The sequence below is a fragment of the Leptonychotes weddellii genome, chromosome 1, assembly GCF_054177405.1.
Source record: "Leptonychotes weddellii isolate Sample4059 chromosome 1, ASM5417740v2, whole genome shotgun sequence".
Taxonomy (NCBI): domain Eukaryota; kingdom Metazoa; phylum Chordata; class Mammalia; order Carnivora; family Phocidae; genus Leptonychotes; species Leptonychotes weddellii.
The window spans coordinates 149,189,494-149,203,399 of NC_138369.1; the positions used below are offsets into that span (position 1 = coordinate 149,189,494).

Below are 13,906 nucleotides of genomic sequence, written 5' to 3' on the forward strand. Positions count from 1 at the left end.
CCTGAGATCATGACCTGAGCCGAAACCAAGAGTTGAACACTCAACCTACTGAGCCACCCAGGCACTCCTCGTTTGCATTTTCTATCATTTTTCTGTTAATTTTTACAGAGTTGTAAAATAGTCTAGTCAATAGCAGTCAGTCAGTGGTGCATATTCAACACTGCTTTTAGCACCTGGTAATCTTTTTTTGCCTCTTACCAAGTTTTGACTAATTTTTTTTGACACACCGTTCAAAGAACAGCTGTTGCGTCACCTGGATGGCTCAGTTGGTTGAGCAGCAGACTCTTGATTTTGGCTCAGGTAATGATCTCGGTCATGAGATCAAGCCCCACACTGGGGTGCAGATCAGTGCAGATCCTGCTTGTCCCTCTCGTCTGGCTGTGCCCCTCACCAGCTTGCACGTGCTCTCACTCACTCTAAAATAAGTAAATAAAATCTTTAAAAAAAACAAAAAATTATTTTAAAAAAAACAGTTGTTATTTTCTTTTACTGATTTCCCTTCTTTAATCTTCCTTTTACCGTATTTGAATGTTACTATCTTTTTATTTTATTTTATTTTTTAAAGTAAACTGTACACCCAGTGTGGGGCTCAGACTTACAACCATGAGATCAAGAGTCACATGCTCTACTGACTAAGCCAGACAGGGGCCCCTGTTACGTGGTCTTTTTTTGACTATTAGGTATAATGCTTTTAACCCAATAACTCCCAGCCTTTCTAACTTTCTGGTTTAAGCATTCAAGGCTATAAGTTTCTCTTTAATACTGCAGATTTGTTGTTTTTAACCCTACATGTGGTCTATTTTTATAAGCTTCATTTTGCTTGAATAGAATGTTTTTTCAGTTGGGAGCAATATTCAGTATATTCTGGCTTGTTAATTTTTTACTGATTATTTTGTGTGCTTGATCTATCAGTTATTGACAGAGGTGCTTTAGAATATTAACTAGTATGATTCATTTGTCTATTACTGAGTTTGTTCAGTTTTTGTTTTGTGTATCTTGAGGCCATGTTAGATGCATGTAAGTTTAGAATTACTGATTTATGATAAAATATCCTTTTATCATTAGGTAATGACCCTATCTTTACTGATGCTTTTTATCCTTAAAATATATGTTGGCTGCTCTTATAAATATTTTTTTATTTTTCTATTTTGGCTGCTTTAGTAAATATTTTTTAGATACGTAAACAATATTTTCATTACTATTTGCCTAGCATATCTTCCATCTTTTATTTCCAACCTTTTTGTGTCTTTATGTTTTACATTTCTCTTTAAACATCATATTTCTGGATTTCGTTCTTAATCCAGCATGAGGATCTTTGACTTTCAACTGTCCTGCATAGAAATTGTTGAACTTCCTGAACCCAGCAATTGAGATTGTTGTCCTTAATCAGTTGAGAAAAAGTCTCAGCCAGTATATCTTCAAAACTTGTTTCTGCCTCATTTTCTCTCTTCTACCTTTTGAAATTGCAATTAGATAGATATTCTCACTTTATATTCTGTGACCCTTAATTTCTCTTCTGTATTTATATCTGTATAGATTATTCTGGAAAATTTTAATTGACCCGGTATTTAGCTGTGTTTCATTTGCTGTTAAATTAATTTATTGAATTTTTTATTCCAGTCTCTTTTCCATTTTTTTTTTTTTAATTTTTAATTTTATTTAAGCTCTGTGCCCAACATGGGGCTTGAACTCACAAACCTGAGATCAAGAGTCGTATGCTCTGAGCCAGCCAGGCACCCCTCTTTTCCATGTACTTCTTTTTCAGAAGTCTCTTTTAGGACGCTACTTTTTATGACGTTTTGCTCTTTACTGGTGATATGCCACTCTTGACTTTCTATATTTGATCATAGCAATACTTAAAATCTTTGCTGATTTGATTCATGCTGTTTGTTTCCACTAGCTTTTGTTCATGGTGCCTTGTGATTTTTTTTTTTTAATTTGTGCACAATGAATTCATATTCTTTAGAACTTCGTGGGAAATCTTTTGAGTTCTGGGTTGAAGGTGTTTTCCACAGAGAAAACACTTGATTCTTTTTTTTTTTTAAAGATTTTATTTATTTATTTGAGAGAGAGAGAGAATGAGAGACACAGAGCATGAGAGGGAGGAGGGTCAGAGGGAGAAGCAGACTCCCTGCCAAACAGGGAGCCCGATGCGGGACTCGATCCCAGGACTCCAGGATCATGACCTGAGCCGAAGGCAGTCGCTCAACCAACTGAGCCACCCAGGCGCCCAGAAAACACTTGATTCTTAAGATGCTGAGGGCATTAGCAGTCTAGGACTGCTTTAAATTCTGAGCCTGAGGATTTTTTGACTACCAAAGTGCTATATATTCAACAAAAAATCCCACCAAATTAAGGTTGGTTTGTGGTCATGACTAATCAGGAAAGATTTCTTACCTCTTTCACTTAGTGCTGGGGTACCAAGTATATTTAAAATAATACTTTAAAGTATTTCTCTCTCTCTCTCTCTCTTTTTTTTTTTAAGTAGGTAGGTCAAATTAGGCTATCTTAGTTAGCCATATTGCTGGATGTGGAAGTCCCTGTCATAATTTTTCTTTCTGTTGGTTCGTAACCCTCCCAGGAACTCCCTGGTATAACCGGAAAGTGGCCCCTGTACCAAAGAAACAGGCAGGCCATTTCACGTTGGTAGGTGGCAGTTTTAACAAGCAAAGGGCATTTATATATGAGGCTTGTTTTGGGCGGCAGCAAGATGAGTGGATCTCCACACCAAACTTAAAAGTTTAGAAAGAGGCCTTAACTGGGTGCAGTCACATCAGTGTAGGTGTTTTCAGTATCACATCACTATCTCACGGTTATGTCCTTAGAGCAGCCTCAGGGAGCAGGAAAGGCAAATGGCACCCACATTCCAAAGACGGGGCAGGGGATGAGGAGCCTTTGAGTCCCCAGAGTCCAGTTCACAGGTCAGCTGGAGATCACATCTTTTTGATGATGTTCCCTTACACTACCTATAACCAACTGTTTTGCCCATTTTTTTTTCTTTTTTTAGTTTTAATTTTGGTAAACACACATTATAAAATTTATCCTCTTAATGACTTTTAAGTATTAACTATGTTCACATTGTTGTGTAATGGATCTCTGGAACTTTTTTATCTTGCAGAATTGTCCATTTTGATTAAGATGTTTTGCAGAGTCTGTATATGTGTATGTAAAAAGGCTAGGGGTAAAAACAAAATACTGAAATTATCTGCCTCTTACCTCTTAGCAGAATTATGAATGTTTTTTTTTAACTTTTCTTTTGCACGTTTTTATATTTTACAGTAAACATATATGACTGTGCCTTTGAAAAAATTGTTTTAGATCTTTAAAGTATGACTTGGAACAGTGTTAATTCTTTCGTGGGAAATTTTTTTTATGACTTCAAACTTAGAAATTAAAAAGGTGCTAGGTAGAAGACCAAAATACATTATTCTGTTTGTGTTTTTTGAAAGAAATACTTAGCTCAAGCTTATTTAACTTGATCTTGTAATTTGTAGCAGAAGTAACATGGCTTTAGCCTATTTAATTACCAACTTTCCTAGGATGACTGAATTAGCCATGATGATGATGTTAATGTGTAGTGCCCTCAGTTTTCAACGGACTGTTAATATACCTCACAGTTTAAGGCTTCCCTTCTTTGTCCATCATTTATCTGCTTATATGAAAGGACTGCATTTTATGTACCTTGAGTCAAAACTGAAAAATAGAGCAAATGTGAGTTTTTAAAAGGTTGCTTTCACTCTTTATTTCAGTAAAAGATCTCTTAAGATAAATTATGATACCAGAAAAGCAAGGCATAGGACAGTGTACGTAATATGGTACCTACTATAAGAAGGGGGAATAAGATTATTTGCTTAACTGTATAAAGAAGTTCTGAAAGCAGTACAGATTCTTAATCATACTGGTTGTGGAGATGGAGTTGGACTTATCACTCACTGTTTTATCTTCTGATTTTTGAATCATGAATATTAATGGCTTTTGTAAGTGAAGTATTGAGAACTTACAGATACACTGCTTTTATTTTCTCACATAAAACAAGAATGTAATACCTCCTGTGTATAGTAATTATTTTCTTCCTTAGACCAGGAATAGGCAAACTGTAGCCCAAAGGGGCAGTCCTCCCTTCCCTCCCATTTTGTAAATAAAGTGATATTGGAACACAGCCATGCTCATTTGTGTATGTATTATCTTTGGCCCCTCTTTTCAGCTACAGTGGCAGAGTTGAGTAGTTAAAACAGACACCTTATGGCCTACAATAATTATTATCTGATTCTTTACAGAAAAATTTTGCTGTCCCCCTGTGTTAGATCTTGTTCTTAAATTTTCAGTAGTAAGCCCTTTGTTCACAATCATATTTTTATATGAACTTCTATTATTAAAATATACAGTTATACTTACAGAAGTGAGGTTAGGGGACAGGTTGGTTGAACCCTGCCTACTTACCTGCCTCCCTCTCTTTTTTTACCCTCCATTCTCCAGCAGCTGTTTCTTGAGGGGAATTTGAGGAACCCCCGGGGTTCTAAGGAGTACAGTTTGAAAATGACTGCTTACAACAACTCTTTGAGGTAGTAAGTCTGATATTATTTTCTATTTTAGGTATTGAGAGACTCAGCTCATAGAAGTGAGTTAGTCAAGGCTTATTAAGCAACCAGAACACAAAACAAATCCAGAGTGTTTAATTGCAGAATAAATGGTCATATTTGCCTTTTTGCCTTTGTATTTTATTTTATATTGTCATAATCATGTATTAATTGTTTTTCTAAGGTGTTTTAGTAGTTATTTAACTTTTTTGTACCCCCCCTTTTTTTTTTGTTCCATGTAGGTTTTTGTAAGGCAAGCTTCCTTCCTTTATTGGAATTTGCCTATACTTCTGTGCTAAGTTTTGACTTCTGTAGCATGGCTGATGTAGCCATCTTGGCTCGCCATCTTTTCATGTCGGAAGTTTTAGAAATCTGTGAAAGTGTACATAAACTAATGGAAGAAAAGCAGCTAACAGTGTATAAGAAGGGTGAGGTCCAAACGGTTGCATCTACCCAGGACTTACCAGAACAGAATGGAGATACCGCACCTCCTGTGGCTAGCAGTGAGGGAACCACAACAACATTATCTACTGAACTTGGGGATTGTGAAATTGTACTGTTGGTGAATGGAGAATTGCCTGAAGCTGAGCAGAATGGAGAGCAAGGACAACACCCTGAACCCCAGGTTTCTTCAGAGGCTCAAGCCACTCTGTCACCTGCGGGCTGTGTAACTGGTTCCCATCCTGAAATGGAGTCTGTGGACTTAGTAACAAAAAATGATGAGACAGAATTAGAAACTTTAAACAGCAGAGAAGATAGCACAGTTTCTAATATTCATCCCAAACTTTCAAAAGAGAATGTAATCAGTAGCTCTCCAGAAAACAGTGGTATGGGAAATGACACGTCAACTGAAGATATCTGTGCTGAAGACATTCCAGAACAAATGCAGAACCTTGGCCAGTCTTTAAAAGATCAGGAAAATCTAGTTGCACTGACAACAAAGACAGACCTTGGCCCTGATGATGAAACTTACAGAAGCAGGCTTCGGCAGCGTTCTGTTAATGAAGGGGGTTATATCCGACTGCACAAAGGAATGGAGAAAAAGCTGCAAAAACGGAAAGCCATTCCCAAGTCAGCAGTTCAGCAGGTATGATGAAGAGGTGACCTTTGTGGTGTCAGCTTTAAGTCAAAAGCATTCTGTTCATAAACTTAATATGCTTGTCATGAAAATTATTTTGGGAGGAAGGGCAGTAGGTGCAGGAAAGCAACTTAATGTTTTAAATACCAATATTACTAAGATAATATTAATTTGAAATAACATGATTCATGACTTTAAAAATTGAAATGAGTTGGGATGCATGGGTGGCTCAGTTGGTTAAGCGTCTGCCTTCGGCTCAGGTCATGGTCCCAGGGTCCTGGGATCGAGCCCTGCATCAGGCTCCCTGCTCAGTGGGGAGTATGCTTCTCCCTCTTCCTCTGCCCCTCTCCCCTGCTTGTGCTCTCTCGCTTGCACTCTCTCTCTCTCAAGTAAATAAACCTTTTTTTAAAAAAATTAAAATATTTACTTAGATTGTATTTTCTGTCCCTTAATTAGGTAGCCCAGAAATTAGTTCAAAGAGGGAAAAAGATGAAACAGCCAAAAAGGGATACTAAAGAGAATACTGAAGAAGCAGCATCCCATAAATGTGGGGAATGTGGAATGGTTTTTCAGAGACGATATGCCCTTATAATGCACACACTGAAACATGAAAGAGCTAGAGATTACAAATGTCCGGTAAGTAATTGGAAAGCTAATTGAAGATGGTTCTAACTTCATGATAAACAGAATCCAGTTTACTGTTTCATTGTTATTCTGCTTGTATTCTCTCAGTGTTTCTCTGTCTCCCTTATTTTGCTATGTAAGAGTCATCTTCTGATTTGCATATGTCATTTCTTTGATCCCCCTCCCCCCAAAAACCCCACAAAAAACAGTGATCTATCTTTGCTTCTTCCTGATACTACCCTAGTAAGACGAGACTGAAATTATCATTTAAAAAATAAAAGCTCAGGGGCACCTGGCAGTCTCAGTCGGTAGAGCATGTGACTCTTGATCTCAGAGGGTCGTGAGTTCGAGCCCCACACTGAGGGTAGAGATTACTTAAAAATAAATAAACTTTAAAAATTGAAAAATATAAGCTCAAAGAAGGGTAAAGAGAATGGGGAGGAAACCTTAGCAACTACATTCTGGCCCCTGATAAATAGAGGGAATAACTGATTTAGCAGATTTGAAAGGGCTCATTCCCAGGCTTTCAGTGGGGAAAGCTAAGAATCTGTCCACATTGTATTGCAGAAGTACCAAATGCCTCAGGAATTAGTGTTACTTGCTACTTTGAAAGAAGAAGTGAGTCTCATTGTTAGAAAGTTTTTAAGCAGTTAAATCACCACCACCTTCTCTTCTACTTTCTGAAAGCATAAAACTCTGGGGAACACTGTGTACAGTGAGGGTGAATGTACTATACTCCCCAAAAAAAGGGAAAATAAAACCTTTCATACTGAATGTTGAAACTTTTCAAGTTCTCTTTACCTACTCCAGTCCCAGAATATTAGCAGCCAGACTCTTAACCCAAAAGCAGAAAGGTTTCTCAGAGATGAGAAATCTGAAGCCCAATAACAAAGGACTTGGAGACAGTGCTGACAAAGGCCTGTGGTTGACAGCTTCCCCTGCACCCACCCCACTTATACAGAAACTCCAGTCAGTTTTGTACCATACTGAAATATGTGTAGATATCAGGGATGATCAGACTCAAGATCAGTATTTCAAGAAAAAAGCAACTTTGAGGATCCACAAATATAAAAATCTCAGAAAAATTGGGAAATAGACTAAATGTCTCAGAAAATAATGCAAAAGACAAGTTAGAAAATGAGAGTAAAGAAATTTAGAGAATTGGTATAGGATGTCTAATATCCAAATAACACCAAAGGGAACGTGAGGAGAAAGAAATCATTTGTGCAATAAGGAAAAATATTAGAACTTAAGTTTCCTTGTGAAAAGGGACACGTTGAATGCCCACAACCACGTCATCCGTAAGTAAATGTATATCAAGATAAATTATGAAATCTTTAAATCAAGGGACAAAGAAAAAAATCTTATGAATAACGATAGAGAAAAAAGATGGACTCAAAGAAAGGTTAAAGGTCAGAATGGCTTCAGGCTTTTCAGCAGCAACAGTGGAAACTAGAAAAGAAGGAAAGGCACAAGGTCTTTAAAATTCTAAAGGGAAGTGATTTCCACCTTAAAATCTGTAGCCAAACTATCAGTTATTTGTGATGGTAGAATAAGAACACTTTTAGACATGCAAGGTCTAAAAGTTTTACCTCCCAAACTCCCTTTCTCAGGAAGCTTATTGGCAGAGGTGTTCCACTAAAATGAGCAAGACCTGGGAAACATGGGGTCCAATTCTACAGAGTCCAAGCGTAGGAAACAACCAGTCCAGGTTGGAACAGGACAAAATTCTTTGACAGAGATCCCTTTAAGGTGATGTCTTTCAGTCTCCTCTCAGTAGACAATTGAAGGAAGGGTTTGGTATTGAATTAGCACTAAGTATAAAGAGAAATAAAACAGAAAAAGGAAGGAAAGAGAATCAGAGTGTACTATATGACCCAGCTGTAATAATAACTACATCATTGGAAAAATGTGAACACAGAAATTGGTCAAAACTGGGACATAGCTATATTGAGAAAATAAGGTAACAGGAAGGGTCTGCATATGTGGAGGGAGCGGAGGGGTGAAGGAAGAGAATCCTCATCCATTATTCATGTTACTTAGAGTTACCAAGATAAGCATCATGAGAGAGTAAAAAAAAAAAAAATGGCAGAAGTAGTAGACCAAAAGAAGAATTTTAAGGACCATCACAGTTTTATCTTTCTACTTTCTCTAACCCCTAGTTTTGCTCCACCTAACAACTATTAGTACTCATATGATGATAGCATTCTTCTGTATCTGTGTCCTACCATTCCTTCTAGACAGACCTAGTGTCCTCATTGATGCCTTTCTTCATTGCTTTGATTACTCCCCCTGTGGTTAGATTATCTACCTCTCCAGAGTAGGGGCTGGGTCTTGACCCCTTTCATCCTTATATCTGATATCTAGCGTATTGTCTTTTATATAATGTATGTGTTTATTGATTTATATAATTGTAACGAAATGGGAAATTGAAATAGTCAAGTTTCATTTAACATTTGTTATGGAATTACATTTAGACAGAATTTTATTTACTTTTTTGTAGTTGTGTAAAAAACAGTTTCAGTACAGTGCCTCCTTGCGAGCACATCTTATTCGACATACCAGAAAAGATGCACCCACTTCATCCTCTTCCAATTCTACGTCTAATGAGACATCGGGAACATCATCTGAGAAGGGGAGAACCAAACGAGAATTTATATGTTCCATATGTGGAAGGACATTACCTAAATTATATTCTCTCCGAATACACATGTTAAAGCATACAGGTGTCAAGCCACATGCGTGCCAGGTAAAGCCATGAAGTTTATTTTATTATATAAAGAAGATTTGTACTTAACTAGTGATGAAACTGGTTGATTCTGGAGTCACCCTCACTCCTATAAAATGTCACAGAGAATTCTAGGACTTTCTCAGTTTGTTGCCTGGATTAAAGGGTGATTCCCAATTGTGTGCTTTCATTTGCTATTTAATTTGTTGTAATTTGAAATGAATCTGTTAGGATGTTCATGAAACTTACTAGGTTTCAGAGGATGTACTGGGTGAGAATAACCAGTTCATTATCCCATTCATCCCTTTAACCTTCAGCAGAACCAATCTGGACTGGAAAGGAACCCATGGTTTAAACAAATCTCCTTAACAAAAATCCTGCCTATGCTGTGTGTTTTCTAGAGCTGAGGACTGAGACTATCTAAATGCCAAAACAAAACTTCTAGGTGAAGAATCCTCTGATGGGCCAGATTAGGGCTATTTAGAACAGTGAAAATTTTCTAGTAGCCCCTGTAGCCTTGCATATAAGCATGACCCATTTTTTTCACCAATGAGATTTTTAATGATTCTCTCTTTTTTTTTTTTGCTTTTTATTATGAGAGAATAGAATAGAACCTCATATACCCTTTATCCAGCTTCAGTAGTTATCAACACATGGTCAGCTGTGTTTTATGTTTACTGTCACTCACTGTCCTACTCCCCCGTCCCCTCATTTCTTTTGAAGCCAAGTCCTAAGCATCATTTTATTCTTAAATTTTAAAGATAAGTATTAACTGGGCCTCTGGTCTTTTCATGTAGCACTACTCAAAATGTGTGTGGTCCATGGAAGATAAGTACAGAAATTGAGAGTATACATTTAGAAACTGTCATGGCAGTTGACATTGTTGTGACATTGTTATCATAGTTAACAAAAAATGGATTGGGGAAAGAAAAAAAAAAAACGAAACCCTGGTTCTTCATCAGAGTTTGAGAAGCACTGTTCTAGTTGGTGTAGCAAGAAATTAGTATATTTTCTTGTGATTAAGCTCTCATGTCTCTTTTAATATAGAAGGCACACGTGTCTCACAAGGACAGTGTGAGGTCTGTTGTACTGCTTTGAGCTCCTTCAGTGATCACCTGGATCTAAGAAAAGGAGTAGTATTTGTTAAGTACTGAGTCAGAAGATGACCAACCAGTTAACATCCTTAACACTTGTTTCAGCTTTCAGTTTGTCATTTTGTTTGTAGATATTTTTCTTTAAAATGGCATACACGGGCGCCTGGGTGGCTCAGTTGGTTAAGCGACTGCCTTCAGCTCAGGTCATGATCCCGGGGTCCTGGGATCGAGCCCCACATCGGGCTCCCTGCTCCGTGGGGAGCCTGCTTCTCCCTCTCCCACTCCCCCTGCTTGTGTTCCCTCTCTCGCTGTGTCTCTCTCTGTCAAATAAATAAATAAAATCTTTAAAAAAATAAAAATAAATAAATAAATAAAATGGCATACACTTTTAATGTCCTCGTTCTTCAGAAACAGCCCTGATTTCTCTTTTCTGTTTTACCGGTTGAAACACCTGTGCTGTCGCAGGTCTGTGGAAAGACTTTCATCTATAAGCATGGCCTAAAGTTACACCAGAGTCTCCATCAATCTCAAAAGCAGTTCCAGTGTGAACTATGTGTTAAGTCATTTGTTACCAAACGGAGTCTTCAAGAACATATGAGTATTCACACAGGTAATGAGAAATTGGTATTGACATAGTTACACATTATATACTCTTAAGTTACCATTATATTGATTATGCTATAATTATTTTAGAAATTATATTGATATACTGTGTGCAGTTTTTTATTAATGAAAGTAAGGCTAAAAAATGTTCTTAAATCTAATTTTAGAGCTATTTATTGGTGTAAAAATAGTCATTGTTTACCTTAGTGTAGAAAAAAGCGTACTGAGTATTAAATTATGCAATATTTAGATCCAGGCACTTAAAGAAATGGTCATGCTTTTAAAAAGTTAATGGGGTCGCCTGGGTGGCTCAGTCGTTAAGCGTCTGCCTTCGGCTCAGGTCATGATCCAAGGTCCTGGGATTGAGTCCCACATCAGGCTCCCTGCTCCGCGGAAAGCCTGCTTCTCCCTCTCCCTCTCCCTCTGCCTGCCTCTCTGCCTACTTGTGCTCTCTATCTCTCTGTCAAATAAATAAATAAAATCTTAAAAAACAAAACGGGGCACCTGGGTGGCTCATTCGGTTAAGCGTCTGCCTTCAGCTCAGGTCATGATCCCAGTGTCCTGGGATCGAGTCCCACATCAGGCTCCCTGCTTAGTGAGGAGCTTGCTTCTCCCTCTCCACCACCCCACCTCATTCTCTCTCAAATAAATAAAAAATCTTAAAAAAATAAATTAATAGCCAGATATAACTGTCAACATGGTGTAGGGCTCATAATTTTATTAGAATTTTTAGTCTATAGGTAATTATTTTCCAGTGCTTAAAGCAGTTATGTGGAAATGGCTGGTGAAGGGTAGATAGCAGCTCTAGAACTTGTATTCAACTCTGTACTGTTACAATCCAGATGATTATACAAGCGCAGGACGTTCTTTGGGTAGTGGTAATCTTGCTAGTACTGTAGTTGAGAGGAAATAGAAATTTTGACCTAGTTTGTTGTTCTTCTGAGAAGATGACTGCCAAATGTAATAGCTTCTGTGTCCCCTTGATAAAATAACTTCTGAAGTAGGACATAAAGTATTCTTTTGGAAGAGCACCTGACTGCTGGATTTGTGATGTGTTTTTTATTTTTTATAGGTGAGTCCAAGTACCTTTGCTCAGTTTGTGGAAAGTCTTTTCACAGGGGCTCTGGACTCAGCAAGCATCTAAAGAAACACCAGCCAAAGCCTGAAGTTCGGGGCTATCACTGTACTCAGTAAGTATTTAATACATAAACTGTTCAATTTTCTTGTGTTCTTAGTAGGTTTATTTGAAAGTTGTTTTCACAAGAAAATATCTGAGGTAACTCTAGTCGATAACAATATTATATAAATGAAATTAGCTAAGGGAGTAGAACTTATATCTATATATATCTGATGTGATGGACACATGAATTAACTCGATGGGAAGAATCCTTTCACAACGGATACATATATCAAACCATTATGATGTACATTTTAAATATCGTAAAATTTTGTCAGTTATATCTCAATAAAGCAAAAAAAAAAACCCAAGGAAGTGTTTGAAGATAATATTGAATTGTTATTTATTCTTGATTTTATTTTTTTTTATATTTTTTTATATTCTTGATTTTAATCAATCTTTTTTTTTTGCCTAGATATTGCTATTTATGATTTTTTAGTTTTATTTAGGTATTACATAACACATAACTCACTCACTTGAAATAACTTAAAGACATTCTTCAAATGTATTACCTGGGGGTGGAGACTGTAGGAAGGAAGGGTCCCCAGTGCAAGCCAGAGATTTTTTTTTCTAGGCAGCTCGTCTAAGGTGCTGGGTTGTCTGCTAGTTTTTCCTCTCTTGAGATTCTTTTTATTTTCTCCCTCTTTTTATTTTCCAAAGCCTCCTGAAATTTCTCTTTTAGGGGTGCCTGGGTGGCTCAGTCGTTAAGCATCTGCCTTCGGCTCAGGTCATGATCCCAGGGTCCGGGGATTGAGCCCCGCATCGGGCTCCCTGCTCGGCAGGAAGCCTGCTTCTCCCTCTCCCACTCCCCCTGCTTGTGTTTCCTCTCTCGCTGTGTCTCTCTCTGTCAAATAAATAAATAAAATCTTTAAAAAAAAAAAAAAGAAATTTTGAGATAAAACTCACTTAATGTAAAATTCATCATTTTAAAGTGTACAGTTCACTGACTTTTAGTACATTTAGTACATTGTGCAATTAGACATCACCACTACCCAATTCCAGAATGCCTTCAGCTGTTACAACTCTATCTTGGCCTTCTCTTCCTGTTTGTGCAGAGTCGGCTAGAGATGAGAGCTTAGGGCCTTCTCAGGTCTTTTCTAAGTATGTATTGCCCTGGGCAAGTGCATGGACTTCTCAATTCCTGGGAGTATGTGAGAGTTTTTCAAAGCCCCTAATCCACCACCATTTCATTCCCCAGCTTTTTCTCCCAAGCTCTTGGTTTGTATATTGTTTGAACCAAACTATCATTTCTTGCCCCATGCGGCGGAGGTGAATACGTTTGCCTTTAAATGTTTTCAAAAGACTTCTCCTCCCCCCCGCCCCGCCCCCCAATCCTCAGCCCTAATAGAGTTGGGCAAACTAAATGCAGACTCTTTGAGGGGAGCCTTCAAGGAGTCACCAGGTGGATTGAAAGAGACAACCACAGTTCTTTGAGAATAAGTCCCCTCGGGCATTGGGAACCCGTGGTGGGAATGCAGTCTTCATGGCTGCTGCTGAGCTGAGAAGCAGGGAATGGGACCAAGGTAAGTTCAAATGCTACAAAGCTCTCTTACCAACATTTAATGATTTTTAAAATTATTATACGTTTGCCTGTTCACTGTACACTTTTAATCAGTTTCCAGACTTTGAGTAAAATTGATTCTCATAGTTTAGGCCAGTTTTGTCTGGAGCAATAGGCTTATGGATTTCCTGACTGCCATATTTGCTGATGTCACTTTAATCAGTCTTACTATTAAAACAAAGATATTTTATTATCATTAGATTTTTAGTTGCAAGTGAAAGAAAACCCAACCTAAACTGGCTTGAATGAAAGGTAAAGTCTAGGAGTCTGAATGATTTAACATAAACTAGATTCACATTCATTAGCACTTGGTGTCTCCAAGGCTCTCTGGACAAGGCAGTAGCAATGGTTTTAGCCTCACATCCTCTCAACTCCCAAATCATCAAGCTGCTTTTCTGGTAATTCCTGTATGGGTTCTGAGATCTGAGATTGGATCTGGTTAAGTCATTTGATTATGATCAGTA

General features: G+C 37.7%; 1 protein-coding gene and 1 long non-coding RNA gene across 3 annotated transcripts in view; one reads left to right on the plus strand and one right to left on the minus strand.

Annotated features, from left to right (window-relative positions):
- The window catches only part of ZBTB11 (zinc finger and BTB domain containing 11), a 33,549-nt gene that overhangs the window by 13,994 nt on the left and 5,649 nt on the right, over positions 1 to 13,906 (plus strand). For both annotated transcript variants that reach the window (XM_006729566.3, XM_031024043.2), the window contains exons 4-8: positions 4,820 to 5,664; positions 6,112 to 6,291; positions 8,783 to 9,028; positions 10,567 to 10,711; positions 11,777 to 11,894. In XM_006729566.3, coding sequence (XP_006729629.1) covers positions 4,820 to 5,664; positions 6,112 to 6,291; positions 8,783 to 9,028; positions 10,567 to 10,711; positions 11,777 to 11,894 — 1,534 coding nt within the window. The remainder of the gene's footprint in view (positions 1 to 4,819; positions 5,665 to 6,111; positions 6,292 to 8,782; positions 9,029 to 10,566; positions 10,712 to 11,776; positions 11,895 to 13,906) is intronic.
- On the minus strand, positions 4,211 to 13,193 carry LOC145716098 (uncharacterized). Its single transcript, XR_014138458.1, has 2 exons — positions 12,394 to 13,193; positions 4,211 to 8,906 (listed from the first exon to the last, which is right to left on the minus strand). It is a non-coding gene; the product is annotated as an uncharacterized LOC145716098 (long non-coding RNA).